Source organism: Oncorhynchus kisutch, unplaced genomic scaffold (assembly GCF_002021735.2).
Source record: "Oncorhynchus kisutch isolate 150728-3 unplaced genomic scaffold, Okis_V2 Okis06b-Okis10b_hom, whole genome shotgun sequence".
NCBI classification, from domain to species: Eukaryota; Metazoa; Chordata; class Actinopteri; order Salmoniformes; family Salmonidae; genus Oncorhynchus; species Oncorhynchus kisutch.
The window spans coordinates 20,448,903-20,476,552 of record NW_022261983.1 but is presented as its reverse complement, the minus strand read 5'-3'; the positions used below and the strand labels follow the sequence as shown (position 1 = coordinate 20,476,552).

General features: G+C 52.8%; 1 protein-coding gene across 1 annotated transcript in view; it reads left to right on the top strand.

Annotated features, from left to right (window-relative positions):
• LOC109885340 (trinucleotide repeat-containing gene 18 protein) overlaps nt 1-23,917 on the top strand; it is a 72,753-nt gene extending 48,836 nt beyond the window's left edge. The window contains exons 19-27 of the mRNA XM_031814035.1: nt 3,162-3,279; nt 6,086-6,161; nt 7,050-7,158; nt 7,939-8,055; nt 10,056-10,208; nt 11,778-13,936; nt 14,404-14,640; nt 17,018-17,092; nt 21,887-23,917. Coding sequence (XP_031669895.1) covers nt 3,162-3,279; nt 6,086-6,161; nt 7,050-7,158; nt 7,939-8,055; nt 10,056-10,208; nt 11,778-13,936; nt 14,404-14,640; nt 17,018-17,092; nt 21,887-22,090 — 3,248 coding nt within the window. The 3' untranslated portion in view covers nt 22,091-23,917. The remainder of the gene's footprint in view (nt 1-3,161; nt 3,280-6,085; nt 6,162-7,049; nt 7,159-7,938; nt 8,056-10,055; nt 10,209-11,777; nt 13,937-14,403; nt 14,641-17,017; nt 17,093-21,886) is intronic.
• The last annotated feature ends 3,733 nt before the right edge of the window (nt 23,918-27,650 follow it).

Below are 27,650 nucleotides of genomic sequence, written 5' to 3'. Positions count from 1 at the left end.
ATGTAGATACGTTGGTGTGTATATATCAGTCTGGCTGAGAGGACCCTGTCGTCTGGTTAGTTGACTGGTTATGTATATATCAGTCTGGCTGAGAGGACCCTGTCGTCTAGTTAGTTGACTGGTTATGTAGATACGTTGGTGTGTATATATCAGTCTGGCTGAGAGGACCCTGTCGTCTGGTTAGTTGACTGGTTATGTAGATACGTTGGTGTGTATATATCAGTCTGGCTGAGAGGACCCTGTCGTCTAGTTAGTTGACTGGTTATGTAGATACGTTGGTGTGTATATATCAGTCTGGCTGAGAGGACCCTGTCGTCTAGTTAGTTGACTGGTTATGTAGATACGTTGGTGTGTATATATCAGTCTGGCTGAGAGGACCCTGTCGTCTGGTTAGTTGACTGGTTATGTAGATACGTTGGTGTGTATATATCAGTCTGGCTGAGAGGACCCTGTCGTCTGGTTAGTTGACTGGTTATGTAGATACGTTGGTGTGTATATATCAGTCTGGCTGAGAGGACCCTGTCGTCTGGTTAGTTGACTGGTTATGTAGATACGTTGGTGTGTATAAATTGTTGTTGTTTTTAAAAATGTTTTTTTTTTAAGTTACCTTGTTTCCATAATTATTATTATTATATAATAAGTATTCAGACCCTTTGCTATGAGACTCAATTGAGCTCAGGTTTTTCCTGTTTCCATTGATCATCCTTGAGATGTTTCTGCAACTTGATTGGAGTCCACATGTGATAAATTAAATTGATTGGACATGATTTGAAAAGGCACACACACCTGTCTAGATAAGGTCCCACAGTTGACAGTGCATGTCAGAGCAAAAACCAAGCCATGAGGTCGAAGGAATTATCTGTAGAGCTCCGAGATAGGATTGTGTCGAGAGACAGATCTGGGGAAGAGTACCAAAACATTTCTGCAGTATTGAAGGTCCCCAAGAACACAGTGGCCTCCATCATTCTTAAATGGAACAAGTTTGGAACCACTAAGACTATTCCTAGAGCTGGCCGCCCGGCCAAACTGAGCGATCGGGGGAGAAGGGCCTTGGTCAGGGAGGAGACCAAGAACCCAATGGTCACTCTGACAGAGCTCCAGAGTTCCTCTGTGGAGATGGGAGAACCTTCCAGAAGGACAACCATCTCTGCAGCACTCCACCAATCAGGCCTTTATGGTTGAGTGTCCAGACGGAAGCCACTCCTCAGTAAAAGGCACATGACAGCCTGCTTGGAGTTTGCCAAAAGGATCCTAAAGGACTCTTTGGCCTCAATGCCAAGCATCACGTCTGGAGGAAACCTGGCTCCATCCCTACAGTGAAGCATGGTGGTGGCAGCGTCACGTCTGGAGTAAACCTGGCACCATCCCTACAGTGAAGCATGGTGATGGCATCGTCACGTCTGGAGGAAACCTGGCACCATCCCTACAGTGAAGTATGGTGGTGGCAGCATCACGTCTGGAGAAAACCTGGCACCATCCCTACAGTGAAGCATGGTGGTGGCAGCATCACGTCTGGAGGAAACCTGGCACCATCCCTACAGTGAAGCATGGTGGTGGCAGCATTACGTCTGGAGGAAACCTCGCACCATCCCTACAGTGAAGCATGGTGGTGGCAGCATCACGTCTGGAGAAAACCTGGCTCCATCCCTACAGTGAAGCATGGTGGTGGCAGCATCACGTCTGGAGGAAACCTGGCACCATCACTACAGTGAAGCATGGTGGTGGCAGCATCACGTCTGGAGGAAACCTGGCTCCATCCCTACAGTGAAGCATGGTGGTGGCAGCATCACGTCTGGAGGAAACCTTGCACCATCCCTACAGTGAAGTATGGTGGTGGCAGCATCACGTCTGGAGAAAACCTGGCACCATCCCTACAGTGAAGCATGGTGGTGGCAGCATCATGCTGTGGGAATGTTTTTCAGCAGCAGGGACTGGGAGACTAGTCAGGATCGAGGGAAAGATTAATGGAGCAAAGTACAGAGAGATCCTTGATGAAAATGTGCTCCAGAGCGCTCAGGACCTCAGACTGCGGCGAAGATTCACCTTCTAACAGGACAACGACTCTAAGCACACAGCCAAGACAGTGCAGGAGTGGCTTCGGGACAAGTGTTTGAATGTCCTTGAGTGGCCCAGCCAGAGCCCGGACTTGAACCCGATCGAAGAAGAGACCTGAAAATAGCTGTGCAGCGACATTCCCAATCCAACCTGACAGAGCTTGAGAGGATCTGCAGAGAAGAATGGGAGAAACTCCCCAAATACAGGTGTGCCAAGCTTGTAGCATCATACCCAAGAAGACGATGCTGTAATCGCTGCCAAAGGTGCTTCAACAAAGTACAGAGTAAAGGGTCTGAATACTTATGTAAATGTGATATTATTTATAAAAAATGGTTTTTGCTTGGTCATTATGTGGTATTGTGATCAAATCAAATCAAATTTATTTATATAGCCCTTCGTACATCAGCTGATATCTCAAAGTGCTGTACAGAAACCCAGCCTAAAACGCCAAACAGCAAGCAATGCAGGTGTAGAAGCACGGTGATGATGTCATTATGGGGTATTGTGATGTCATTATGGGGTATTGTGATGTCATTATGGGGTATTGTGATGTCATTATGGGGTATTGTGATGTCATTATGGGGTATTGTGATGTCATTATGGGGTATTGTGTGTAGATTGATGTGGTAAAACCTTTTTTTAAATACATTTTAGAATAAGGCTGTAATGTAATAAATGCACTGTGTTAGTGTATATATTGATGCGTTGATATATTGATTGGTGTATATTGATTGGTTTATATTGATTGGTGTATATTGATTGGTGTATATTGATTGGTATATATTGGTTGGTATATTGGTTGGTATATTGATTGGTGTATATTGATTGGTATATATTGATTGGTATATTGGTTGGTATATTGATTGGTGTATATTGATTAATATATTGATTGGTGTATATTGATTAATATATTGATTGGTGCATATTGATTGGTGTATAATGATTGGTGTATAATGATTGGTGTATAATGATTGGTGTATAATGATTGGTGTATATTGATTGGTGTATACTGATTAATATATTGATTGGTGCATATTGATTGGTGTATAATGATTGGTGTATATTGATTGGTGTATATTGATTGGTTTATTGCTATATTGATCCAGCTCCGGTCCAGTGTGTGTTAGATAAAGACTCTCTTCAGGATGGTCTGAGGGTTCTGATCCCCATGGATGATCAGCTGCTTTATGCTGGACACGTCAACACGGTACACTCCCCGGACATGTGAGTACACACACTATGCACCACACAGGGGGAGGGGGGGGGGGGGGGGGGGGGGGGAGGAGGAGGAGGGGGGGCGTTGGTGGACACGTCAACACGGTACACTCCCCGGACATGTGAGTACACACACTATGCACCACACAGCGGAGGGGGGGGGGGGGTGGTGGACACGTCAACACGGTACACTCCCCGGACATGTGAGTACACACACTACGCACCACACAGGGGGAGGGGGGGGGGGGGGGGGGGGGGGGGGGGGGGGGCGGCGTTGGTGGACACGTCAACACGGTACACTCCCCGGACATGTGAGTACACACACTATGCACCACACAGGGGTGGGGGGGGGGGGGGGGGGGGGGGGCGTTGGTAGACACGTCAACACGGTACACTCCCCGGACATGTGAGTACACACACTATGCACCACACAGGGGGGGGGGGGGGGGGGGGGTGGTAGACACGTCAACACGGTACACTCCCCGGACATGTGAGTACACACACTATGCACCACACAGGGGGAGGGGGGGGGGGCGTTGGTGGACACGTCAACACGGTACACTCCCCGGACATGTGAGTACACACACTATGCACCACACAGGGGGAGGGGAGGGGGGGGGCGTTGGTAGACACGTCAACACGGTACACTCCCCGGACATGTGAGTACACACACTATGCACCACACAGGGGGAGGGGAGGGGGGGGCGTTGGTAGACACGTCAACACGGTACACTCCCCGGACATGTGAGTACACACACTATGCACCACACAGGGGGGGAGGGGGGGGGGGGGGCGTTGGTAGACACGATGTAAGTTACCTCATTTATGTCCCGATAAACTGCCCTGAATGCCTCTGATCCTACTGCTATTGGATACAGTCATCCATGTGCCTTTGTGCCAGAGTGATACTGTTAGCACCGATACGTAGGCGTGTCCTAGGAGGACGTCCACTGTGTGCAGCTCACTCTGCACTAACATAAATAACATGAGCATGTCTACTTCTGCTGAGCTTCTCAGTAAAGCAATGAAAATCATCAATCAAGCATCACAGAAAATAAATATTTTATAAATAGCCCACGTTAACATATGTCGCTTAAGTAACAAGGTTCATGAGGTCAATAACTTGCTAGTAACAGATAACATTAATATTCTGACTATCTCTGAAACTCACTGAGATAATACCTTTGATGATACAGTCGTAGCAATACATGGTTATAACATTTACAGAAAAAAGACAGGAATGACAAAGGTGGAGGTGTTGCTGTTTATATTCAGAACCACATTCCTGTAAAGCTTAGAGAGGATCTCATGTTAAATACTGTTGAAGTCATATGGCTACAGGGGAGGGAGGGAACAGACCTCAGATCTACTGTCTAGAACAACTCCCGACCCCTGACCTCTGATCTGTAGTTACAGCGTGGTGGTGGAGGGGGAGAGAGGGAACAGACCTCATATCTACTGTCTAGAACAACTCCTGACCCCTGACCTCTGATCTGTAGTTACAGCGTGGTGGTGGAGGGAGGGAACAGACCTCAGATCTACTGTCTAGAACAACTCCCGACCCCTGACCTCTGATCTGTAGTTACAGCGTGGTGGTGGAGGGGGAGAGAGGGAACAGACCTCAGATCTACTGTCTAGAACAACTCCTGACCCCTGACCTCTGTTCTGTAGTTACAGTGTGGTGGTGGAGGGGGAGAGAGGGAACAGACCTCATATCTACTGTCTAGAACAACTCCTGACCTCTGTTCTGTAGTTACAGTGTGGTGGTGGAGGGGGAGAGAGGGAACAGACCTCATATCTACTGTCTAGAACAACTCCTGACCCCTGACCTCTGATCTGTAGTTACAGCGTGGTGGTGGAGGGAGGGAACAGACCTCAGATCTACTGTCTAGAACAACTCCCGACCCCTGACCTCTGATCTGTAGTTACAGCGTGGTGGTGGAGGGGGAGAGAGGGAACAGACCTCAGATCTACTGTCTAGAACAACTCCTGACCCCTGACCTCTGTTCTGTAGTTACAGTGTGGTGGTGGAGGGGGAGAGAGGGAACAGACCTCATATCTACTGTCTAGAACAACTCCTGACCTCTGTTCTGTAGTTACTGTGTGGTGGTGGAGGGGGAGAGAGGGAACAGACCTCATATCTACTGTCTAGAACAACTCCCGACCCCTGACCTCTGTTCTGTAGTTACAGCGTGGTGGTGGAGGGGGAGAGAGGGAACAGACCTCATATCTACTGTCTAGAACAACTCCTGACCTCTGTTCTGTAGTTACAGTGTGGTGGTGGAGGGGGAGAGAGGGAACAGACCTCATATCTACTGTCTAAAACAACTCCTGACCCCTGACCTCTGTTCTGTAGTTACAGTGTGGTGGTGGAGGGGGAGAGAGGGAACAGACCTCATATCTACTGTCTAGAACAACTCCTGACCCCTGACCTCTGTTCTGTAGTTACAGCGTGGTGGTGGAAGGGAAGAGAGGGAACAGACCTCATATCTACTGTCTAGAACAACTCCTGACCCCTGACCTCTGTTCTGTAGTTACAGCGTGGTGGTGGAAGGGAAGAGAGGGAACAGACCTCATATCTACTGTCTAGAACAACTCCTGACCTCTGACCTCTGTTCTGTAGTTACAGCGTGGTGGTGGAGGGGGAGAGAGGGAACAGACCTCATATCTACTGTCTAGAACAACTCCTGACCCCTAACTCCTGACCCCTGACCTCTGTTCTGTAGTCACAGTGTGGTGGTGGAGGGGGAGAGAGGGAACAGACCTCATATCTACTGTCTAGAACAACTCCTGACCCCTGACCTCTGTTCTGTAGTTACAGTGTGGTGGTGGAGGGGGAGAGAGGGAACAGACCTCATATCTACTGTCTAGAACAACTCCTGCAGGAGGCTGTGAGTACATCTCATTACGTCTGTGTTCTTTGTGTTTTTGTTACAGGCCGTGGATGTGATGCCCTTGTGTGTGTGTGTGTGTGTGTGTGTGTGTGTGTGTGTGTTGTTCTGTGTGTTATTCTAGATTGTGGATGTGACACCCTCGTTAATGTGTGTTATTCTGTGTGTTATTCTGTGTGTTATTCTAGATTGTAGATGTGTTGCCCTCGTCAGTGTGTGTGTTATTCTAGATTGTGGATGTGTTGCCCTCGTCAGTGTGTGTGTTATTCTAGATTGTGGATGTGTTGCCCTCGTCAGTGTGTGTGTTATTCTAGATTGTGGATGTGTTGCCCTCGTCAGTGTGTGTGTTATTCTAGATTGTAGATGTGTTGCCCTCGTCAGTGTGTGTGTTATTCTAGATTGTGGATGTGTTGCCCTCGTCAGTGTGTGTGTTATTCTAGATTGTAGATGTGTTGCCCTCGTCAGTGTGTGTGTTATTCTAGATTGTAGATGTGTTGCCCTCGTCAGTGTGTGTGTTATTCTAGATTGTAGATGTGTTGCCCTCGTCAGTGTGTGTGTTATTCTAGATTGTGGATGTGAGTTAATGTGTGTTATTCCAGATTGTGGATGTGAGTTAATGTGTGTTATTCTGTGTGTTATTCCAGATTGTGGATGTGAGTTAATGTGTGTTATTCTGTGTGTTATTCCAGATTGTGGATGTGAGTTAATGTGTGTTATTCTAGATTGTGGATGTGAGTTAATGTGTGTTATTCTGTGTGTTATTCCAGATTGTGGATGTGAGTTAATGTGTGTTATTCCAGATTGTGGATGTGAGTTAATGTGTGTTATTCTGTGTGTTATTCCAGATTGTGGATGTGAGTTAATGTGTGTTATTCTGTGTTATTCCAGATTGTGGATGTGATGCCTCCGTCAGTCTGGTATCTTCCTGAAGGCTGTCGTGTTGCTGCATACTGGAGCCAGCAGTACCACTGTCTCTACCCCGGCACCGTAGTCAACGGTAACGCACAGTACCACTGTCTCTACCCCGGCACCGTAGTCAACGGTAACGCACAGTACCACTGCCTCTACCCCGGCACCGTAGTCAACGGTAACGCACAGTACCACCGTCTCTACCCCGGCACCGTAGTCAACGGTAACGCACAGTACCACCGTCTCTACCCCGGCACCGTAGTCAACGGTAACGCACAGTACCACCGTCTCTACCCCGGCACCGTAGTCAACGGTAACGCACAGTACCACTGTCTCTACCCCGGCACCGTAGTCAACGGTAACGCACAGTACCACTGTCTCTACCCCGGCACCGTAGTCAACGGTAACGCACAGTACCACTGTCTCTACCCCGGCACCGTAGTCAACGGTAACGCACAGTACCACTGTCTCTACCCCGGCACCGTAGTCAACGGTAACGCACAGTACCACTGTCTCTACCCCGGCACCGTAGTCAACGGTAACGCACAGTACCACTGTCTCTACCCCGGCACCGTAGTCAACGGTAACACACAGGCCAGGGTTTCCATCATCCGGTAATAGCTGGCTTTTGGCCAATAAAAACTAGAAAAGCCGATAAATAAAATTGGAGAAGACAACATCCCATTTGAGAAAGTGTTTTATAGTCTCATCACCAGCCAATAGTTTGGACACATCTAGTCATTTCAATCTAGGTGATCTGTTCCTTACTGAACTAATACTTGGTGTGTATTGACGTCTATCTAGCTACTTTCAAGGGCACGTTTGAATCTAGGTGACCTGTTACTTTAACCCCTTCCTGTCTGTACAGGAAGTTCAGATGGTGATGACAGTGATGACCTCATCACGGTGGAGTTTGATGACGGTGACACGGGTCGCATCCCCCTCTCCCACATCAGACTGCTGCCCCCTGACTACAAGATACAGTGTAAGAACACAGCCCCTCTCCCACATCAGACTGCTGCCCCCTGACTACAAGACACAGCCCCCTCTCCCACATCAGACTGCTGCCCCCTGACTACCAGATACAGCCCCTCTCCCACATCAGACTGCTGCCCCCTGACTACAGACACAGCCCCTCTCCCACATCAGACTGCTGCCCCCTGACTACCAGATACAGCCCCTCTCCCACATCAGACTGCTGCCCCCTGACTACAAGACACAGCCCCCTCTCCCACATCAGACTGCTGCCCCCTGACTACAAGACACAGCCCCCTCTCCCACATCAGACTGCTGCCCCCTGACTATAAGACACAGCCCCTCTCCCACATCAGACTGCTGCCCCCTGACTACCAGATACAGCCCCTCTCCCACATCAGACTGCTGCCCCCTGACTACAAGACACAGCCCCCTCTCCCACATCAGACTGCTGCCCCCTGACTACAAGACACAGCCCCCTCTCCCACATCAGACTGCTGCCCCCTGACTACAAGACACAGCCCCCTCTCCCACATCAGACTGCTGCCCCCTGACTACCAGATACAGCCCCTCTCCCACATCAGACTGCTGCCCCCTGACTACAAGACACAGCCCCCTCTCCCACATCAGACTGCTGCCCCCTGACTACCAGATACAGCCCCCTCTCCCACATCAGACTGCTGCCCCCTGACTACCAGATACAGCCCCCTCTCCCACATCAGACTGCTGCCCCCTGACTACCAGATACAGCCCCTCTCCCACATCAGACTGCTGCCCCCTGACTACCAGATACAGCCCCTCTCCCACATCAGACTGCTGCCCCCTGACTACCAGATACAGCCCCCTCTCCCACATCAGACTGCTGCCCCTGACTACAAGATACAGTGTAAGGACACAGCCCCCTCTCCCACATCAGACTGCTGCCCCCTGACTACCAGATACAGCCCCTCTCCCACATCAGACTGCTGCCCCTGACTACCAGATACAGCCCCTCTCCCACATCAGACTGCTGCCCCTGACTACAAGATACAGTGTAAGGACACAGCCCCCTCTCCCACATCAGACTGCTGCCCCCTGACTACCAGATACAGCCCCCTCTCCCACATCAGACTGCTGCCCCTGACTACAAGATACAGTGTAAGGACACAGCCCCCTCTCCCACATCAGACTGCTGCCCCCTGACTACCAGATACAGCCCCTCTCCCACATCAGACTGCTGCCCCTGACTACCAGATACAGCCCCTCTCCCACATCAGACTGCTGCCCCCTGACTACCAGATACAGCCCCTCTCCCACATCAGACTGCTGCCCCTGACTACCAGATACAGCCCCTCTCCCACATCAGACTGCTGCCCCTGACTACCAGATACAGCCCCTCTCCCACATCAGACTGCTGCCCCTGACTACCAGATACAGCCCCTCTCCCACATCAGACTGCTGCCCCTTGACTATAAGGACTCACACAAGGACAGACACTCACACAAGGACACACACTCACACAAGGACACACACTCACACAAGGACACACACTCACACAAGGACACACACTCACACAAGGACACACACTCACACAAGGACACACACTCACACAAGGACACACACTCACACAAGGACACACACTCACACAAGGACACACACTCACACAAGGACACACATACACACACAAGGACACACATACACACACAAGGACACACATACACACACAAGGACTCACACACACACACACAAGGACTCACACACACACACACACACACACAAGGACTCACACACACACACACAAGGACTCACACACACACACAAGGACTCATACAAGAAGACACACACACACACTCACACAAGGACTCACACAAGGAGTCACACACACACACACACACACACACACTCCCACAAGGACACACACACACTCCCACAAGGACACAAGGACACACACTCTCACACTCTTGTATTCTTTCCCAGTCGGGTTGTTCAGTCTGTCTGATGATTCTGATGTTAAACCTGCCCCCCCTGTAGGTGCTGAGCCCTCCCCTGCGCTGCTAGTGGCCAGCTGCTCCAGGAGGCGTGTCAGGAAGTGCAGCAAGGACACCAGTGAGACGAGGCCTAAAACAGGGGACTCCGCCCCCAAGGGCAGAGGGAGACCGGCCAAGAAACCCAAACCCAAACCTGGTGAGCCAATCAGAGACCTGTTATTCCTGTTAGGTCTGTTATTCCTGTTGGGTCTGTTATCCCTGTTGGGTCTGTTATTCCTGTTAGGTCTGTTATTCCTGTTGGGTCTGTTATTCCTGTTAGGTCTGTTATTCCTGTTGGGTCTGTTATCCTTGTTGGGTCTGTTATTCCTGTTAGGTCTGTTATTCCTGTTGGGTCTGTTATCCTTGTTGGGTCTGTTATTCCTGTTAGGTCTGTTATTCCTGTTGGGTCTGTTATCGTTGTTGGGTCTGTTATTGTTGTTGGGTCTGTTATCCTTGTTGGGTCTGTTATCGTTGTTGGGTATGTTATCGTTGTTGGGTCTGTTATCCTTGTTGGGTCTGTTATCGTTGTTGGGTCTGTTATCCTTGTTGGGTCTGTTATCCTTGTTGGGTCTGTTATCCTTGTTGGGTCTGTTATCCTTGTTAGGTCTGTTATCCTTGTTGGGTCTGTTATCGTTGTTGGGTCTGTTATCGTTGTTGGGTCTGTGGATTATGTTATTCCTGTTAGGTCTGTGGATTATGTTATTCCTGTTAGGTCTGTTATTCCTGTTAGGTCTGTTATCCCTGTTAGGTCTGAGGATTATGTTATCCCTGTTAGGTCTGTGGATTATGTTATTCCTGTTGGGTCTGTGAATTATGTTATTCCTGTTAGGTCTGTGGATTATGTTATTCCCGTTAGATCTGTGGATTATGTTATTTCTGTTAGGTCTGTGAATTATGTTATTCCTGTTAGGTCTGTTATTCCTGTTAGGTCTGTTATCCCTGTTAGGTCTGTGGATTATGTTATTCCTACTAGGTCTGTAGATTATGTTATTCCTGTTAGGTCTGTGGATTATGTTATTCCTGTTAGGTCTGTGGATTATGTTATTCCTGTTAGATCTGTAGATTATGTTATTCCTGTTAGATCTGTAGATTATGTTATTCCCGTTAGATCTGTGGATTATGTTATTTCTGTTAGGTCTGTGAATTATGTTATTCCTGTTAGGTCTGTGGATTATGTTATTCCCGTTAGATCTGTGGATTATGTTATTTCTGTTAGGTCTGTGAATTATGTTATTCCTGTTAGGTCTGTGAATTATGTTGTTCCTGTTAGGTCTGTTATTCCTGTTAGGTCTGTTATCCCTGTTAGGTCTGTGGATTATGTTATTCCTGTTAGGTCTGTGGATTATGTTATTCCTGTTAGATCTGTAGATTATGTTATTCCTGTTAGGTCTGTGGATTGTTATTCCAGTTAGGTCTGTGGATTATGTTATTCCTGTTAGGTCTGTTATTCCTGTAATATCTGTGAATTATGTTATTCCTGTTAGGTCTGTAGATTATGTTATTCCTGTTAGGTCTGTTATTCCTGTTAGGTCTGTGAATTATGTTATTCCTGTTAGGTCTGTTATTCCTGTTAGGTCTGTGAATTATGTTATTCCTGTTAGGTCTGTGGATTATGTTATTCCTGTTAGGTCTGTTATTCCTGTTAGGTCTGTGGATTATGTTATTCCTGTTAGGTCTGTAAACTCAGGTCAGTCATTTGTTAACTCCTGCCTTTCCTTCCCTCTAGAGCCCCCAGTGAGCCCAGACCCCCGGGAGACGATGCCCCCCCCGGGACCCAGCCAGGCTCCAGACAGACCTCAGCTCCCCACCAGACCAGCCCAGGACAGGCCCTCCTCCTCCCAGAGGCCTGCTCAGGAAAGACCCCTGTCTGCCCCCAGGCAGGGACCAGGCCGACCCCCCAAGCTCACCAGTACCCCCAGCCTGCCTTCCCCCCCACGCAGCCAGAACCCTAGGAGACCCAGCCCAGCCTCTCCCAAGCCCCCCTCCCTCTACCACCCAGCCCCTTACGGGAAGATACTAAGGGTGGACCTGTACAGCCAACCCAACCTCACCTCTTGTAACGTCAGCACCCAACCTAACCCTAAAACCAACCCTAAGTCTAAACTCTCCCCTCCACTACTTAAACCCAACTCTACTTCCCCTATCATCAGACCCAAGCCTCTTCTACCTAACCCTAAAACTAACCTTACCTCCGTACCAAAATCCAAACCTAGACCTAACTCTACAGCAGAACTCCCTGGGCCTGCAGCTAACTTTAATCCTGATCACAAAAAACCCAGAACCGCTCCCAAAGCAATCTCCAGACCCAAACAGAACCATAACAAACCCAGGCTCACCCTGGATCCTTCTACCAGGCCCAGAACCAGCCCTGGGTCCAGCTCCAGTACCTCCAAACCTAGAACCAGCCCTGGGCCCAGCTCCAGCACCTCTAAACCCAGAACCAGCCCTGGGTCCAGCTCTAGTACCTCCAAACCTAGAACCAGCCCTGGGCCCAGCTCTAGTACCTCTAAACCCAGCCCCAGGCCCAGCTCCAGTACCTCTAAACCCAGCCCCGTGCCCAGCTCCAGTACCTCTAAACCCAGAACCAGCCCTGGGCCCAGCTCCAGTACCTCTAAACCCAGACTCAGCTCAGACCTCTCTGCTGTCAGATCCAGACCGGACCCTAGCACCTTTATTCCTGGTATCTCCAGACCCAGGCATGTCCCGGGGGAGGGCGGGGTGGGAGGGCAGGGCGGGGTGCGACATGGGCGTAAGGCCCTCTTAGAGGAACCCCTAGTAAAGCTGGACCACGAGGGCGTGACCTCACCCAAGACCAAGAAGACCAAGGCTCTGATGCTGCTGGAGGCCAGAGGCTTACGGCAAGAACCCACACCCCTCTCCACGGCCGCAGCCGGCCAGAAGCCGGCGAGGGTAAAGGGGAGGGCTCCGGAGAGCGAGGCAGGGCTGCTGGAGGCCAGAGGCTTACGGCAAGAACCCACACCCCTCTCCACGGCCGCAGCCAGCCAGAAGCCGGCGAGGGTAAAGGGGAGGGCTCCGGAGAGCGAGGCAGGGCTGCTGGAGGCCAAGGGCTTACGGCAAGAACACACACCCCTCTCCATGGCCGCAGCCAGCCAGAAGCCGGCGAGGGTCAAGGGGAGGGTTCTGGAGAGCGAGGCGGGGCTGCTGGGGAGAGAACCCGCCTACAGAACGCCTTCTCTGGGCAGAGAAAGAGACCGGGGTGGAGGGGGGGACAGAGAACCAAAGAGAGAGGAGAGAACGAAACAAGGGGAAGAGAAGAGAGGGGAGGAGACAGGGGGGTCTCACGGCAGCAGTAGTTCAGGATCTGAGGAAGAGGAGGTGACGAGGAAGAAAACAAAGTGTAGCTCCAGCTGCTCCCACCCCTCCTCCCCAGCCTCCTCCTCCTCCTCCTCCTCTAGCACCTCCTCTTCCTCTTCCTCCTCCACTGACGAGGAGTCCTCTTGTAGTTCTGACGAGGAGACCGCCCCCGCTCCCCCTGCACCTCTCCCCGTCTCCCCCCCTCCAACTACCCCACAGGAGGAGGTAGAGGTGGAGGAAGAGAAGGAGGAAGAGGAAGAAGTTAAGAAGTTGAAAAAGGCAGAAGAGGAAGAGGAGGAAGTATTAGGAGAAGATCAATCTCCCTCCTCTCCTCCCCCGTCTATCTCTCCGTCCTCCCAGCCAGCCAGGCCCCGGGGTCGTCCAGCCCGGCAGAAGTCCCAGGGAGGTGTGGGGTCGGTGGGCAGGCCACGGCGCAGGGAGGGGGCCCACCTCCCCACCACCAAGGAGCTGGCTAAAAGACAGCGATTACCGAGCGTAGAGAACAGACCCAAGATCTCTGCCTTCCTGCCTGCCAGACAGCTCTGGAAGTGGTTCGGTAATCCCACACAGGTGAGAGGGAGACGCTTGGGATATTTTGAAGCTCTCGATGACACTTGAGTCTGGGTTTTTTTTGGGGGGGGGGGGGGCTGGGTTCCAGAAGATTAGCCAGAGAAATTTCTCCTTGCATACCATCTGTCTGTCTGTCTCTCTGTCTGTCTGTGTCTTTCTTGTCTGTCTTTCTGACTTTCTGTCTGTCTTTCTGACTGACTGTCTGTCTGTCTGTCTTTCTGACTTTCTTGTCTGTCTTTCTGACTTTCTTGTCTGTCTTTCTGACTTTCTGTCTGTCTTTCTGACTGACTGTCTGTCTGTCTTTCTGACTCTCTGTCTGTCTTTCTGACTTTCTTGTCTGTCTTTCTGACTGACTGTCTGTCTGTCTTTCTGACTTTCTGTCTGTCTGTCTGTCTGTCTGTCTGTCTGCCTGCCTGCCTGCCTGCCTGCCTGCCTGTCTGACTGTCTTTCTGCCTGTCTGTCTCCAGAGGCGTGGTATGAAAGGGAAGGCTAAGAAGCTGTTCTACAAGGCCATCGTGCGGGGGAGAGAGATGATTGGCATCGGGGACTGCGCCGTGTTCCTTTCAGCCGGCCGACCCAACCTGCCCTTCATAGGGAAGATTCAGAGCATGTGGGAGAGCTGGGGATCCAACATGGTGGTCAGAGTCAACTGGTTTTATCACCCGGAGGAGACCAACCCTGGCAAGAAACTACACGACAAGAAGGTAGGGGTCAGAGGTCAGGGGTCAGAGTCAACTGGTTTTATCACCCGGAGGAGACCAACCCTGGCAAGAAACTACACGACAAGAAGGTAGGGGTCAGAGGTCAGCTGGTTTTATCACCCGGAGGAGACCAACCCTGGCAAGAAACTACACGACAAGACGGTAGGGGTCAGAGGTTAACTGGTTTTATCACCCGGAGGAGACCAACCCTGGCAAGAAACTACACGACAAGAAGGTAGGGGTCAGAGGTTAACTGGTTTTATCACCCGGAGGAGACCAACCCTGGCAAGAAACTACACGACAAGAAGGTAGGGGTCAGAGGTTAACTGGTTTTATCACCCGGAGGAGACCAACCCTGGCAAGAAACTACACGACAAGAAGGTAGGGGTCAGAGGTTAACTGGTTTTATCACCCGGAGGAGACCAACCCTGGCAAGAAACTACACGACAAGAAGGTAGGGGTCAGAGGTTAACTGGTTTTATCACCCGGAGGAGACCAACCCTGGCAAGAAACTACACGACAAGAAGGTAGGGGTCAGAGGTTAACTGGTTTTATCACCAGGAGGAGACCAACCCGGGCAAGAAACTACACGACAAGAAGGTAGGGGTCAGAGGTTAACTGGTTTTATCACCTGGAGGAGACCAACCCTGGCAAGAAACTATACGACAAGAAGGTAGGGGTCAGGGGTCAGAGGTCAGCTGGTTTTACACCCGGAGGAGACCAACCCTGGCAAGAAACTACACGACAAGAAGGTAGGGGTCAGGGGTCAACTGGTTTTATCACCCGGAGGAGACCAACCCTGGCAAGAAACTACATGATAAGAAGGTAGGGGTCCAGGGGTCAGAGTTAACTGGTTTTATCTCTCTCCCTCCCCATCTCTCTCTCCCTCCCCATCTCTCTCTCTCTCCCTCCCCATCTCTCTCTCCCCCTCCCCATCTCTCTCTCTCCCTCCCCATCTCTCTCTCTCCCTCCCCATCTCTCTCCCCCTCCCCATCTCTCTCTCTCCCTCCCCATCTCTCTCTCTCTCCCTCCCCATCTCTCTCTCCCCTCCCCATCTCTCTCTCTCCCTCCCCATCTCTCTCTCTCCCTCCCCATCTCTCTCTCTCCCTCCCATCTCTCTCTCTCCCTCCCATCTCTCTCTCTCCCTCCCCATCTCTCTCTCTCCCTCCCCATCTCTCTCTCTCCCTCCCCATCTCTCTCTCTCCCTCCCCATCTCTCTCTCTCTCTCCCCATCTCTCTCTCCCTCCCCATCTCTCTCTCCCCCTCCCCATCTCTCTCTCTCTCCCTCCCCATCTCTCTCTCCCTCCCCATCTCTCTCTCCCCCTCCCCATCTCTCTCTCCCCCTCCCCATCTCTCTCTCTCCCTCCCCATCTCTCTCTCTCCCTCCCCATCTCTCTCTCTCCCTCCCCATCTCTCTCTCTCTCTCCCCATCTTTCTCTCTCTCCCCATCTCTCTCTCTCTCCCCATCTCTCTCTCCCTCCCCATCTCTCTCTCTCTCCCCATCTCTCTCTCTCCCCATCTCTCTCTCCCTCCCCATCTCTCTCTCTCTCTCTCCCTCCCCTCTCATCTCTCTCTCCCTCCCCATCTCTCTCTCTCCCTCCCCATCTCTCTCTCTCCCTCCCCATCTCTCTCTCCCTCCCCATCTCTCTCTCCCTCCCCATCTCTCTCTCTCCCTCCCCATCTCTCTCTCTCCCTCCCCATCTCTCTCTCTCCCTCCCATCTCTCTCTCCCTCCATCTCTCTCCTCCCCATCTCTCTCTCCCTCCCCATCTCTCTCCTCCCCATCTCTCTCTCCTCCCTCCCCATCTCTCTCTCTCCCCCATCTCTCTCTCTCCCTCCCCATCTCTCTCTCTCCCTCCCATCTCTCTCTCCCTCCCCATCTCTCTCTCTCCCTCCCCATCTCTCTCTCTCTCTCCCTCCCCATCTCTCTCTCCCTCCCCATCTCTCTCTCTCTCCCCATCTCTCTCTCTCCCTCCCCATCTCTCTCTCTCTCCCCATCTCTCTCTCTCCCATCTCTCCTCTCCCTCCCCATCTCTCTCCCCTCCCCATCTCTCTCTCCCTCCCCATCTCTCTCTCTCCCTCCCCATCTCTCTCTCTCCCTCTCCCTCCCCATCTCTCTCTCTCCCTCCCCATATCTCCCTCTCCCTCCCCATATCTCCCTCTCCCTCCCCATCTCTCTCTCCCTCCCCATATCTCCCTCTCCCTCCCCATCTCTCTCTCCCTCCCCATCTCTCCCTCCCCATCTCTCTCTCCCTCCCCATCTCTCTCTCCCTCCCCATCTCTCTCTCCCTCCCCATCTCTCTCTCTCCCTCCCCATCTCTCTCTCTCCCTCCCCATCTCTCTCTCCCTCCCCATCTCCCCCCCTGTCTCTCTCCTTTTAGAACTGGGATCAGATGTCTGGTCAGTCTCTTCCTTCATCTCTGCTCTCCTCTAACCAGAGGAAAGACTTCATGGAGGTGAGACCCTACCACACCTTACCACACCCTACCACACCCTACCACACACTACCACACCCTACCACACCCTACCACCCACACCCTACCACACCCTACCACGCCCTACCACCCACACCCTACCACACCCTACCACACCCTACCACACCCTGCCACACACACCCTACCACACCCTACCACACACTACCACACACTACCACACCCTACCACACCCTACCACACACTACCACACCCTACCACCCGCACCCTACCGCCCACACCTTACCACATCCTACCACACCCTACCACCCACACCCTACCACACCCTACCACACACACCCTACCACACCCTGCCACACACACCCTACCACACCCTACCACACACACCCTACCACACCTTACCACACCCTACCACACACTACCACACCCTACCACACCTTACCACCCACACCCTACCACACCCTACCACGCCCTACCACCCACACCCTACCACACCCTGCCACACACACCCTACCACACACTACCACACACTACCACACCCTACCACACACTACCACACACTACCACACCCTACCACCCGCACCCTACCACCCACACCTTACCACATCCTACCGCACCCTACCACCCACACCCTACCACACACACCCTACCACACCCTGCCACACACACCCTACCACACCCTACCACACACACCCTACCGCACCCTACACACCCTACCACACCCTGCCACACCCTACCGCACACCCTACCACACACCCTACCACACCCTGCCACACCCTGCCACACCCTACCACACCCTACCACACCACACACACCCTACCACATCACACACCCTACCACACCCTACCGCACACTACCACACCCTACCACACCCTGTCACACCACACCCTACACACCCTACCACACCACACCCTACCACACCCTAACACACCACACCCTACCACACCCTACACACCCTGCCACACCATACCACACCATACCCTGCCACACCACACCCTACCACACCACACCCTACCACAACACGCCTTACCACACCATACCCTGCCACACCCTACCATACCCTACCACACCACACCCTACCACACCACACCCTTCCACATCCTACCCCCACACCCTACCACACCCTACCACACCACACACTACCGAACCCTACCACACCCTACCACACCACACCCTACCACACCACACACACACACCCTACCACACCACATACCACACACCCTACCACACCACACCACACCCCCACACCCTACCACACCACACACACACACCCCCACACACACACACCCTACCACACCACACACCTGACCACACCCCCACACACACACCCTACCACACCCCCACACCCCCCCCCACACCCCACATACACCCTACCACACCACACACCTGACCACACACCCCACCACACCCTACCACACCCCACCCTACCACACCCTACCACACCACACCCTACCACACCCTACCACACCACACCCTACCACACCACACCACACCATACCCTGCCACACCCTACCACACCACACCCTACCACACCACGCCTTACCACACCATACCCTGCCACACCCTACCACACCACACCCTGCCACACCACACCCTACCACACCACGCCTTACCACACCATACCCTGCCACACCCTACCACACCACACCCTACCACACCACACCCTACCACACCACACCCTACCACACCATACCCTGCCACACCCTACCACACCACGCCTTACCACACCACGCCTTACCTGACCATACCCTGCCACACCCTACCACACCACACCCTACCACACCACACCCCCACACACACACCCTACCACACCACACACCCTACCACACCCCCAAACACACCCTACCACACACCACACCCTACCACATCCTACCCCCACACCCTACCACACCACACCCTACCACACCCTACCACACCACACCACACACTACCACACCCTACCACACCACACCCTGCCGCACCACACCCTACCACACCTTGCCACACCACACCCTGCCACACCCTACCACCCCACGCCCTACCACACCACACCCTACCACACCCTACCACACCACACCATACCCTGCCACACCCTGCCACACCACACCCTACCACACCACACCTTACCACACCACGCCTTACCTGACCATACCCTGCCACACCCTACCACACCACACCCTGCCACACCACACCCTACCACACCACACACCCTACCACATCCTACCGCACACTACCACACCCTGCCACACCACACCCTACACACCCTGCCACACCACACCCTACCACACCCTAACACACCACACCCTGCCACACCCTACCACACCCTACCACACCCTACACACCCTACCACACCCTACCATACCACACCATACCCTGCCACACCACACCCTACCACACCACACCCTACCACAACACGCCTTACCACACCATACCCTGCCACACCCTACCACACCATACCCTACCACACCACACCCTACCACACCACACCCTTCCACATCCTACCCCCACACCCTACCACACCCTACCACACCACACACTACCGAACCCTACCACACCACACCCTACCACATCACACACCTTACCACACCATATACCACACCCCCAAAAACACCCTACCACACACCACACCCCCAAACACACCCTGTCACACTACCTTCCCAAACACACCCTACCCCCACGCACACCCTACCACACCACGCACACCCTACCACACCACATACCACACACCCTACTACACCACACCCCCACACCCTACCACACCACACACACACACACCCTACCACACCACATACCACACACCCTACCATACCTCACCACACCCCCACACCCTACCACACCACACACACACACCTCCACACACACACCCTACCACACCACACACCTGACCACACCCCCCACACACACACCCTACCACACCCCCACCCCCCCCCCCCCCCACATACACCCTACCACACCACACACCTGACCACACACCCTACCACACCCCACCCTACCACACCCTACCACACCACACCCTGCCACACCCTACCACACCACACCCTACCACACCACACCATACCCTGCCACACCCTACCACACCACACCCTACCACACCACGCCTTACCACACCATACCCTGCCACACCCTACCACACCACACCCTGCCACACCACACCCTACCACACCACGCCTTACCACACCATACCCTGCCACACCCTACCACACCACACCCTACCACACCATACCCTGCCACACCCTACCACACCACACCCTACCACACCACGCCTTACCACACCACGCCTTACCTGACCATACCCTGCCACACCCTACCACACCACACCCTGCCACACCACACCCTACCACACCACACCCCCACACACACACCCTACCACACCACACACCCTACCACACCCCCAAACACACCCTACCACACACCACACCCTACCACATCCTACCCCCACACCCCTACCACACCACACCCTACCACACCCTACCACACCACACACTACCACACCCTACCACACCACACCCTGCCGCACCACACCCTACCACACCTTGCCACACCACAGCCTGCCACACCCTACCACCCCACGCCCTACCACACCACACCCTACCACACCACACCCTACCACACCACACCCTACCACACCATACCACACCACACCATACCCTGCCACACCACACCCTACCACACCACACCTTACCACACCACGCCTTACCTGACCATACCCTGCCACACCCTACCACACCACACCCTGCCACACCACACCCCTACCACACCACACCCCCACACACACACCCTACCACACCACACACCCTACCACACCATATACCACACCCCCAAACACACCCTACCACACACCACACCCTACCACATCCTACCCCCACACCCTACCACACCACACCCTACCACACCACACCCTACCACACCCCACCACACACTACCACACCCTACCACACCACACCCTACCACACCACACCCTGCCGCACCACACCCTACCACACCTTGCCACACCACACCCTGCCACACCCTACCACCCCACACCCTACCACACCACACCCTACCACACCACACCCTACCACACCACACCATACCCTGCCACACCACACCACACCCTACCACACCCTACCACACCACACCCTGCTGCACCCTACCACACCACACCCTGCCACACCACACCCTACCACACCACACCCTACCACACCACACCATACCACACCACACCCTACCACACCACACCATACCCTGTCACACTACCTACCCAAACACACCATACCCCCACGCACACCCTACCACATCCTACCCCCACACCCTACCACACCACACCACACACTACCACACCCTACCACACCACACCCTACCACACCCTACCACACCACACCCTACCACACCACACCCTACCACACCACACCCTACCACACCCTACCCTACCACACCACACCCTACCACACCCTACCACACTACACCACACCCTACCACACCCTACCACACCACACCCTATTTGTTGTTAACGTGTCCCTGCAGTGGGCTCTGTACCTGTGTGTTAACATGTGTATTTGTTGTTAACGTGTGTATTTGTTGTTAACGTGTGTATTTGTTGTTAACGTGTCCCTGCAGCGGGCTCTGTACCTGTGTGTTAACATGTGTATTTGTTGTTAACATGTGTATTTGTTGTTAACGTGTGTATTTGTTGTTAACGTGTCCCTGCAGCGGGCTCTGTACCTGTGTGTTAACATGTGTATTTGTTGTTAACATGTGTATTTGTTGTTAACGTGTGTATTTGTTGTTAACGTGTGTATTTGTTGTTAACGTGTGTATTTGTTGTTAACGTGTGTATTTGTTGTTAACGTGTCTGTGCAGCGGGCTCTGTACCAGTCGTCCCACAGCGATGAGAACGATGTCCAGACGGTCAGTCACAAGTGTCTGGTGGTCAGCGTGTCAGAGTACGAAACCATGACTCTGACGCGTCGCTATGCCGACAGCCAAGACCTGTACTACCTGGCCGGGACATACGAACCCACCACGGGTATGATCTACAACACGGACGGAGTCCCCATCATCTGATGAACGACACGCTAACGACACCAGACCCTGACCTTGACCCGAACAACGCCAAGGTCGATCCGGTCAACTCATAACGTTTGATCCAACGAACGAAGACCACCTGAGAGAGACTACAGACCGTATTCAGAAACTCTTGAAACACAAGGGTCTTCTCTATAAACACACACTCAGACTTCTACCTGTAAATACATACAATACTCATAGATATATATAAAAGACAGGAAGTGATTTTATTTACCAGGGAAGACATCCTCCTGGCTGGATCGTAGCTGTGAGTCACAGTAGTTTTGATGAGAGGAGGTTTGTCTATCTGACAGACGTATTACACTAACGAGAGAGAGAGAGAGACCTGCTGACAATCCCAACAATGGGGGTGGGGATACAGTCCTGTGTTCTGATTGGTGCCTGTCCTATCTGGACCCGCCTACTCCCCCATGACCTTATCACCCTGCTGGTGTTAACAGGGTTCTGATGACCTGGTGTTTAGAGATATTATCAGTGTTTCTCTGGAGTGAACACACTCTTATTGCACCCCCCCCCCCCCTCCCTGGTCCCCATCTATCTGCCCCCCCTGGTCCCCATCTATCTGCCCCCCCCCCTGGTCCCCATCTATCTCCCCCCCCTGGTCCCCATCTATCTGCCCCCCCCCTGGTCCCCATCTATCTGCCCCCCCCCCCCCTGGTCCCCATCTATCTGCCCCCCCCCCCGGTCCCCATCTATCTGCCCCCCCTGGTCCCCATCTCTCTGCCCCCCCCTGGTCCCCATCTATCTCCCCCCCTGGTCCCCATCTATCTGCCCCCCCCCTGGTCCCCATCTATCTCTCCCCCCCTGGTCCCCATCTATCTGGTCCCCATCTATCTGCCCCCCCCCCCTGGTCCCCATCTATCTGCCCCCCTGGTCCCCATCTATCTGACCCCCCCTGGTCCCCATCTATCTGCCCCCCCCTGGTCCCCATCTATCTCTCCCTCCCTGGTCCCCATCTATCTGGTCCCCATCTATCTGCCCCCCCTGGTCCCCATCTATCTGGTCCCCATCTATCTGGTCCCCATCTATCTGCCCCCCCCCCTGGTCCCCATCTATCTGCCCCCCCTGGTCCCCATCTATCTGACCCCCCCTGGTCCCCATCTATCTGCCCCCCCCTGGTCCCCATCTATCTCTCCCTCCCTGGTCCCCATCTATCTGGTCCCCATCTATCTGCCCCCCCTGGTCCCCATCTATCTGGTCCCCATCTATCTGGTCCCCATCTATCTGCCCCCCCCCTGGTCCCCATCTATCTGCCCCCCCTGGTCCCCATCTATCTGACCCCCCCTGGTCCCCATCTATCTGCCCCCCCCTGGTCCCCATCTATCTCTCCCTCCCTGGTCCCCATCTATCTGGTCCCCATCTATCTGCCCCCCCTGGTCCCCATCTATCTGGTCCCCATCTATCTGCCCCCCCCCTGGTCCCCATCTATCTGCCCCCCCTGGTCCCCATCTATCTCTCCCTCCCTGGTGCCCATCTATCTGGTCCCCATCTATCTGCCCCCCCTGGTCCCCATCTATCTGCCCCCCCTGGTCCCCATCTATCTGCCCCCCCCCCCCCCCCCCCCCCAGCGTGGTTTCAGCCTTTTCTCCGTCCCGACACACCCCATCTCTGTACGGGGGGAAATATTAGGGGAGGGGAGGGGAGGAGGAGGAGGAGGAGGAGGAGGAGGAGGAGGAGGAGGAGGAGGGAAAAGGGTTTGTTTCTTTTTTTACTGAAGCAATCAACTTAATCAGTGTTTCTCCCGATATCCATTTAGTAGATCAATATTTTATAGTTGATCAATAAAGAGATACATCTATCGATTGTCGTCTCCTGTCTTATCAGACCTACTAGATCATTAGATTAGATTGTCGTCTCCTGTCTTATCAGACCTACTAGATCATTAGATTAGATTGTCGTCTCCTGTCTTATCAGACCTACTAGATCATTAGATTAGATTGTCGTCTCCTGTCTTATCAGACCTACTAGATCATTAGATTAGATTGTCGTCTCCTGTCTTATCAGACCTACTAGATCATTAGATTAGATTGTCGTCTCCTGTCTTATCAGACCTACTAGATCATTAGATTAGATTGTCGTCTCCTGTCTTATCAGACCTACTAGATCATTAGATTAGATTGTCGTCTCCTGTCTTATCAGACCTACTAGATCATTAGATTAGATTGTCGTCTCCTGTCTTATCAGACCTACTAGATCATTAGATTAGATTGTCGTCTCCTGTCTTATCAGACCTACTAGATCATTAGATTAGATTGTCGTCTCCTGTCTTATCAGACCTACTAGATCATTAGCCGATCGATCCGATTGTATTTCAAGTATCTTTTGTTTTTACAATAACGTTTGTTCTCAAGTGCCGAACAATGTCCTGTCCCCGAGCAGCGGCCCAGTTACCGGGGGAACCCCCTCCAGAAGGAGAAACCGTGTTCAGCTGGACTCCATTTTGTGTCAGTAATGAAGCTGGTTCCTGTTTTTAAAATGGAGGAGAGTTTTCCTCTTAGGGTCTACATGCTGAACACTCACTCACACTGACACACACACACTCACTCACTCACTCACTCACTCACTCACTCACTCACTCACTCACACACACACACACACACACTACTCTCCCTCCGCTGTGTGTGTACACCAACCTCAGCATCATGTTGCCCTGAGAGCTTACGTATCACAGAGTTACTCCCCACCACACACACACCCTCCTTGCTCACACACACACACACACACACCCGCCTTGCTCACACACACACACACACCCTCCTTGCTCACTCACTCACACACACACACACACACACCCTCCTTGCTCACTCACACACCTTTCTCTCTCTCTCTCCTCTGTCAGTTCAATTCTAGGGGCTTTGTTGTCATGGGAAACGTGTTAACATTGCCAAAGCAGGTGAAATAGATAATAAACACAAAGTGAAATAAACAATAACAATGAACAGTAAACAGTAAACATTACACTCACAGAAGTTCCTAAAGAATAAAGACATTTCAAATGTCATATTATATATATATACAGTGTTCTAACAATGTACAAATAGTTAAAGTACAAAAGGGAAAATAAATAAGCATAAATATGGGTTGTATTTACAATGGTGTTTGTTCTTCACTAGTTGCCCTTTTCTCGTGGCAACAGGTCACACATCTTGCTGCTGTGATGGCACACTGTGGTATTTCACCCAGTAGATATGGGAGTTTATCAATGTTTGGTTTGTTTGTGGATTTCTTTGAGGATCTGTGTAATCTGAGGGAAATATGTGTCTCTAATATGGTCGTACATTTGTCAGGAGCTTAGGAAGTGCAGCTCGGTCTCTCTCGCCCATCTGCTCTGCCTTCCAGCAATCTTCTCTGTGGGTGTGTCAGCAGAGACCGTTTTGATTGGCTGAGTTCAAGCGAACAGAGGCGTCCTATTGGCCGACAGCACATTACTGTCAGAGACGGAGCAGGGAGGGGAGGGTCTTCCTAACTGGCTGATGAAGCCTCTGCTGCCCAAGGCTGCGTGTTTCATTACTGTCAGAGACGGAGCAGGGAATGGAGGGGAGGGTGTTGTGTCTTCCTAACTGGCTGAGGAAGCCTCTGCTGCCCAAGGCAGGGAGGGTGTTGTGTCTTCCTAACTGGCTGAGGAAGCCTCTGCTGCCCAAGGCAGGGAGGGGAGGGTGTTGTGTCTTCCTAACTGGCTGAGGAAGCCTCTGCTGCCCAAGGCAGGGAGGGGAGGGTGTTGTGTCTTCCTAACTGGCTGATGAAGCCTCTGCTGCCCAAGGCAGGGAGGGGAGGGTGTTGTGTCTTCCTAACTGGCTGAGGAAGCCTCTGCTGCCCAAGGCTGGGAGGGGAAGGTGTTGTGTCTTCCTAACTGGCTGAGGAAGCCTCTGCTGCCCAAGGCAGGGAGGGGAGGGTGTTGTGTCTTCCTAACTGGCTGAGGAAGCCTCTGCTGCCCAAGGCAGGGAGGGGAGGGTGTTGTGTCTTCCTAACTGGCTGAGGAAGCCTCTGCTGCCCAAGGCAGGGAGGGGAGGGTCTTCCTAACTGGCTGAGGAAGCCTCTGCTGCCCAAGGCAGGGAGGGGAGGGTGTTGTGTCTTCCTAACTGGCTGAGGAAGCCTCAGCTGCCCAAGGCAGGGAGGGGAGGGTGTTGTGTCTTCCTAACTGGCTGATGAAGCCTCTGCTGCCCAAGGCAGGGAGGGGAGGGTGTTGTGTCTTCCTAACTGGCTGAGGAAGCCTCTGCTGCCCAAGGCTGGGAGGGGAAGGTGTTGTGTCTTCCTAACTGGCTGAGGAAGCCTCTGCTGCCCAAGGCAGGGAGGGGAGGGTGTTGTGTCTTCCTAACTGGCTGAGGAAGCCTCTGCTGCCCAAGGCAGGGAGGGGAGGGTGTTGTGTCTTCCTAACTGGCTGAGGAAGCCTCTGCTGCCCAAGGCAGGGAGGGGAGGGTCTTCCTAACTGGCTGAGGAAGCCTCTGCTGCCCAAGGCAGGGAGGGGAGGGTGTTGTGTCTTCCTAACTGGCTGAGGAAGCCTCTGCTGCCCAAGGCAGGGAGGGGAGGGTGTTGTGTCTTCCTAACTGGCTGATGAAGCCTCTGCTGCCCAAGGCAGGGAGGGGAGGGTGTTGTGTCTTCCTAACTGGCTGAGGAAGCCTCTGCTGCCCAAGGCAGGGAGGGGAGGGTGTTGTGTCTTCCTAACTGGCTGAGGAAGCCTCTGCTGCCCAAGGCAGGGAGGGGAGGGTGTTGTGTCTTCCTAACTGGCTGAGGAAGCCTCTGCTGCCCAAGGCTGCGTGTTTCAATCCAATGATATGAAAGATGTTTTAGAGATGTTTGTTTTAAACCAAACCTGACCTTTAGAGGAGAGAAAAAGGTTGTTTTGTATTCCAACCTCTTGTAGTCGCACTTATAAGAATAGATATATTAATATAAACAGGAAACAAATAACCGCACCTTTTTCAGGACCGTCTTTCAAAGATAACTCGTAAAAAATCCTAATAAACTTCACAGATCTTCATTGCCCAGGGTCCCTGCTCATCTGTGTGAATGTGCCTTAGGCATGCTGCAAGGAGGCATGAGGACTGCAGATGTGGCCAGGGCAATAAATGGCAATGTCCGTACTGTGAGACGCCTAAGACAGCGCTACAGGGAGACAGGACGGACAGCTGATTGTCCTCGCAGTGGCAGACCACGTGTAACAACACCTGCACAGGATCGGTACATCCGAACATCACACCTGCGGGACAGGTACAAACAAGATGGCAACAACAACTGCCCGAGTTACACCAGGAACGCACAATCCCTCCGTCAGTGCTCAGACTGCCCGCGAAAAGCTAAGAGAGAGGCTGGACTGAGGGCTTGTAGGCCTGTTGTAAGGCAGGTCCTCACCAGACATCACCGGCAACAACGTCACCTATGGGCACAAACCCACCATCGCTGGACCAGACAGGACAGACAAAAAGTGTTTATCACTGACGAGTCACAGTTTTGTCTCACCAGGGGTGATGGTCGGATTCGCGTTTATCGTCGAAGGAATGAGTGTTACACCGAGGCCTGTACTCTGGAGCGGGATCGA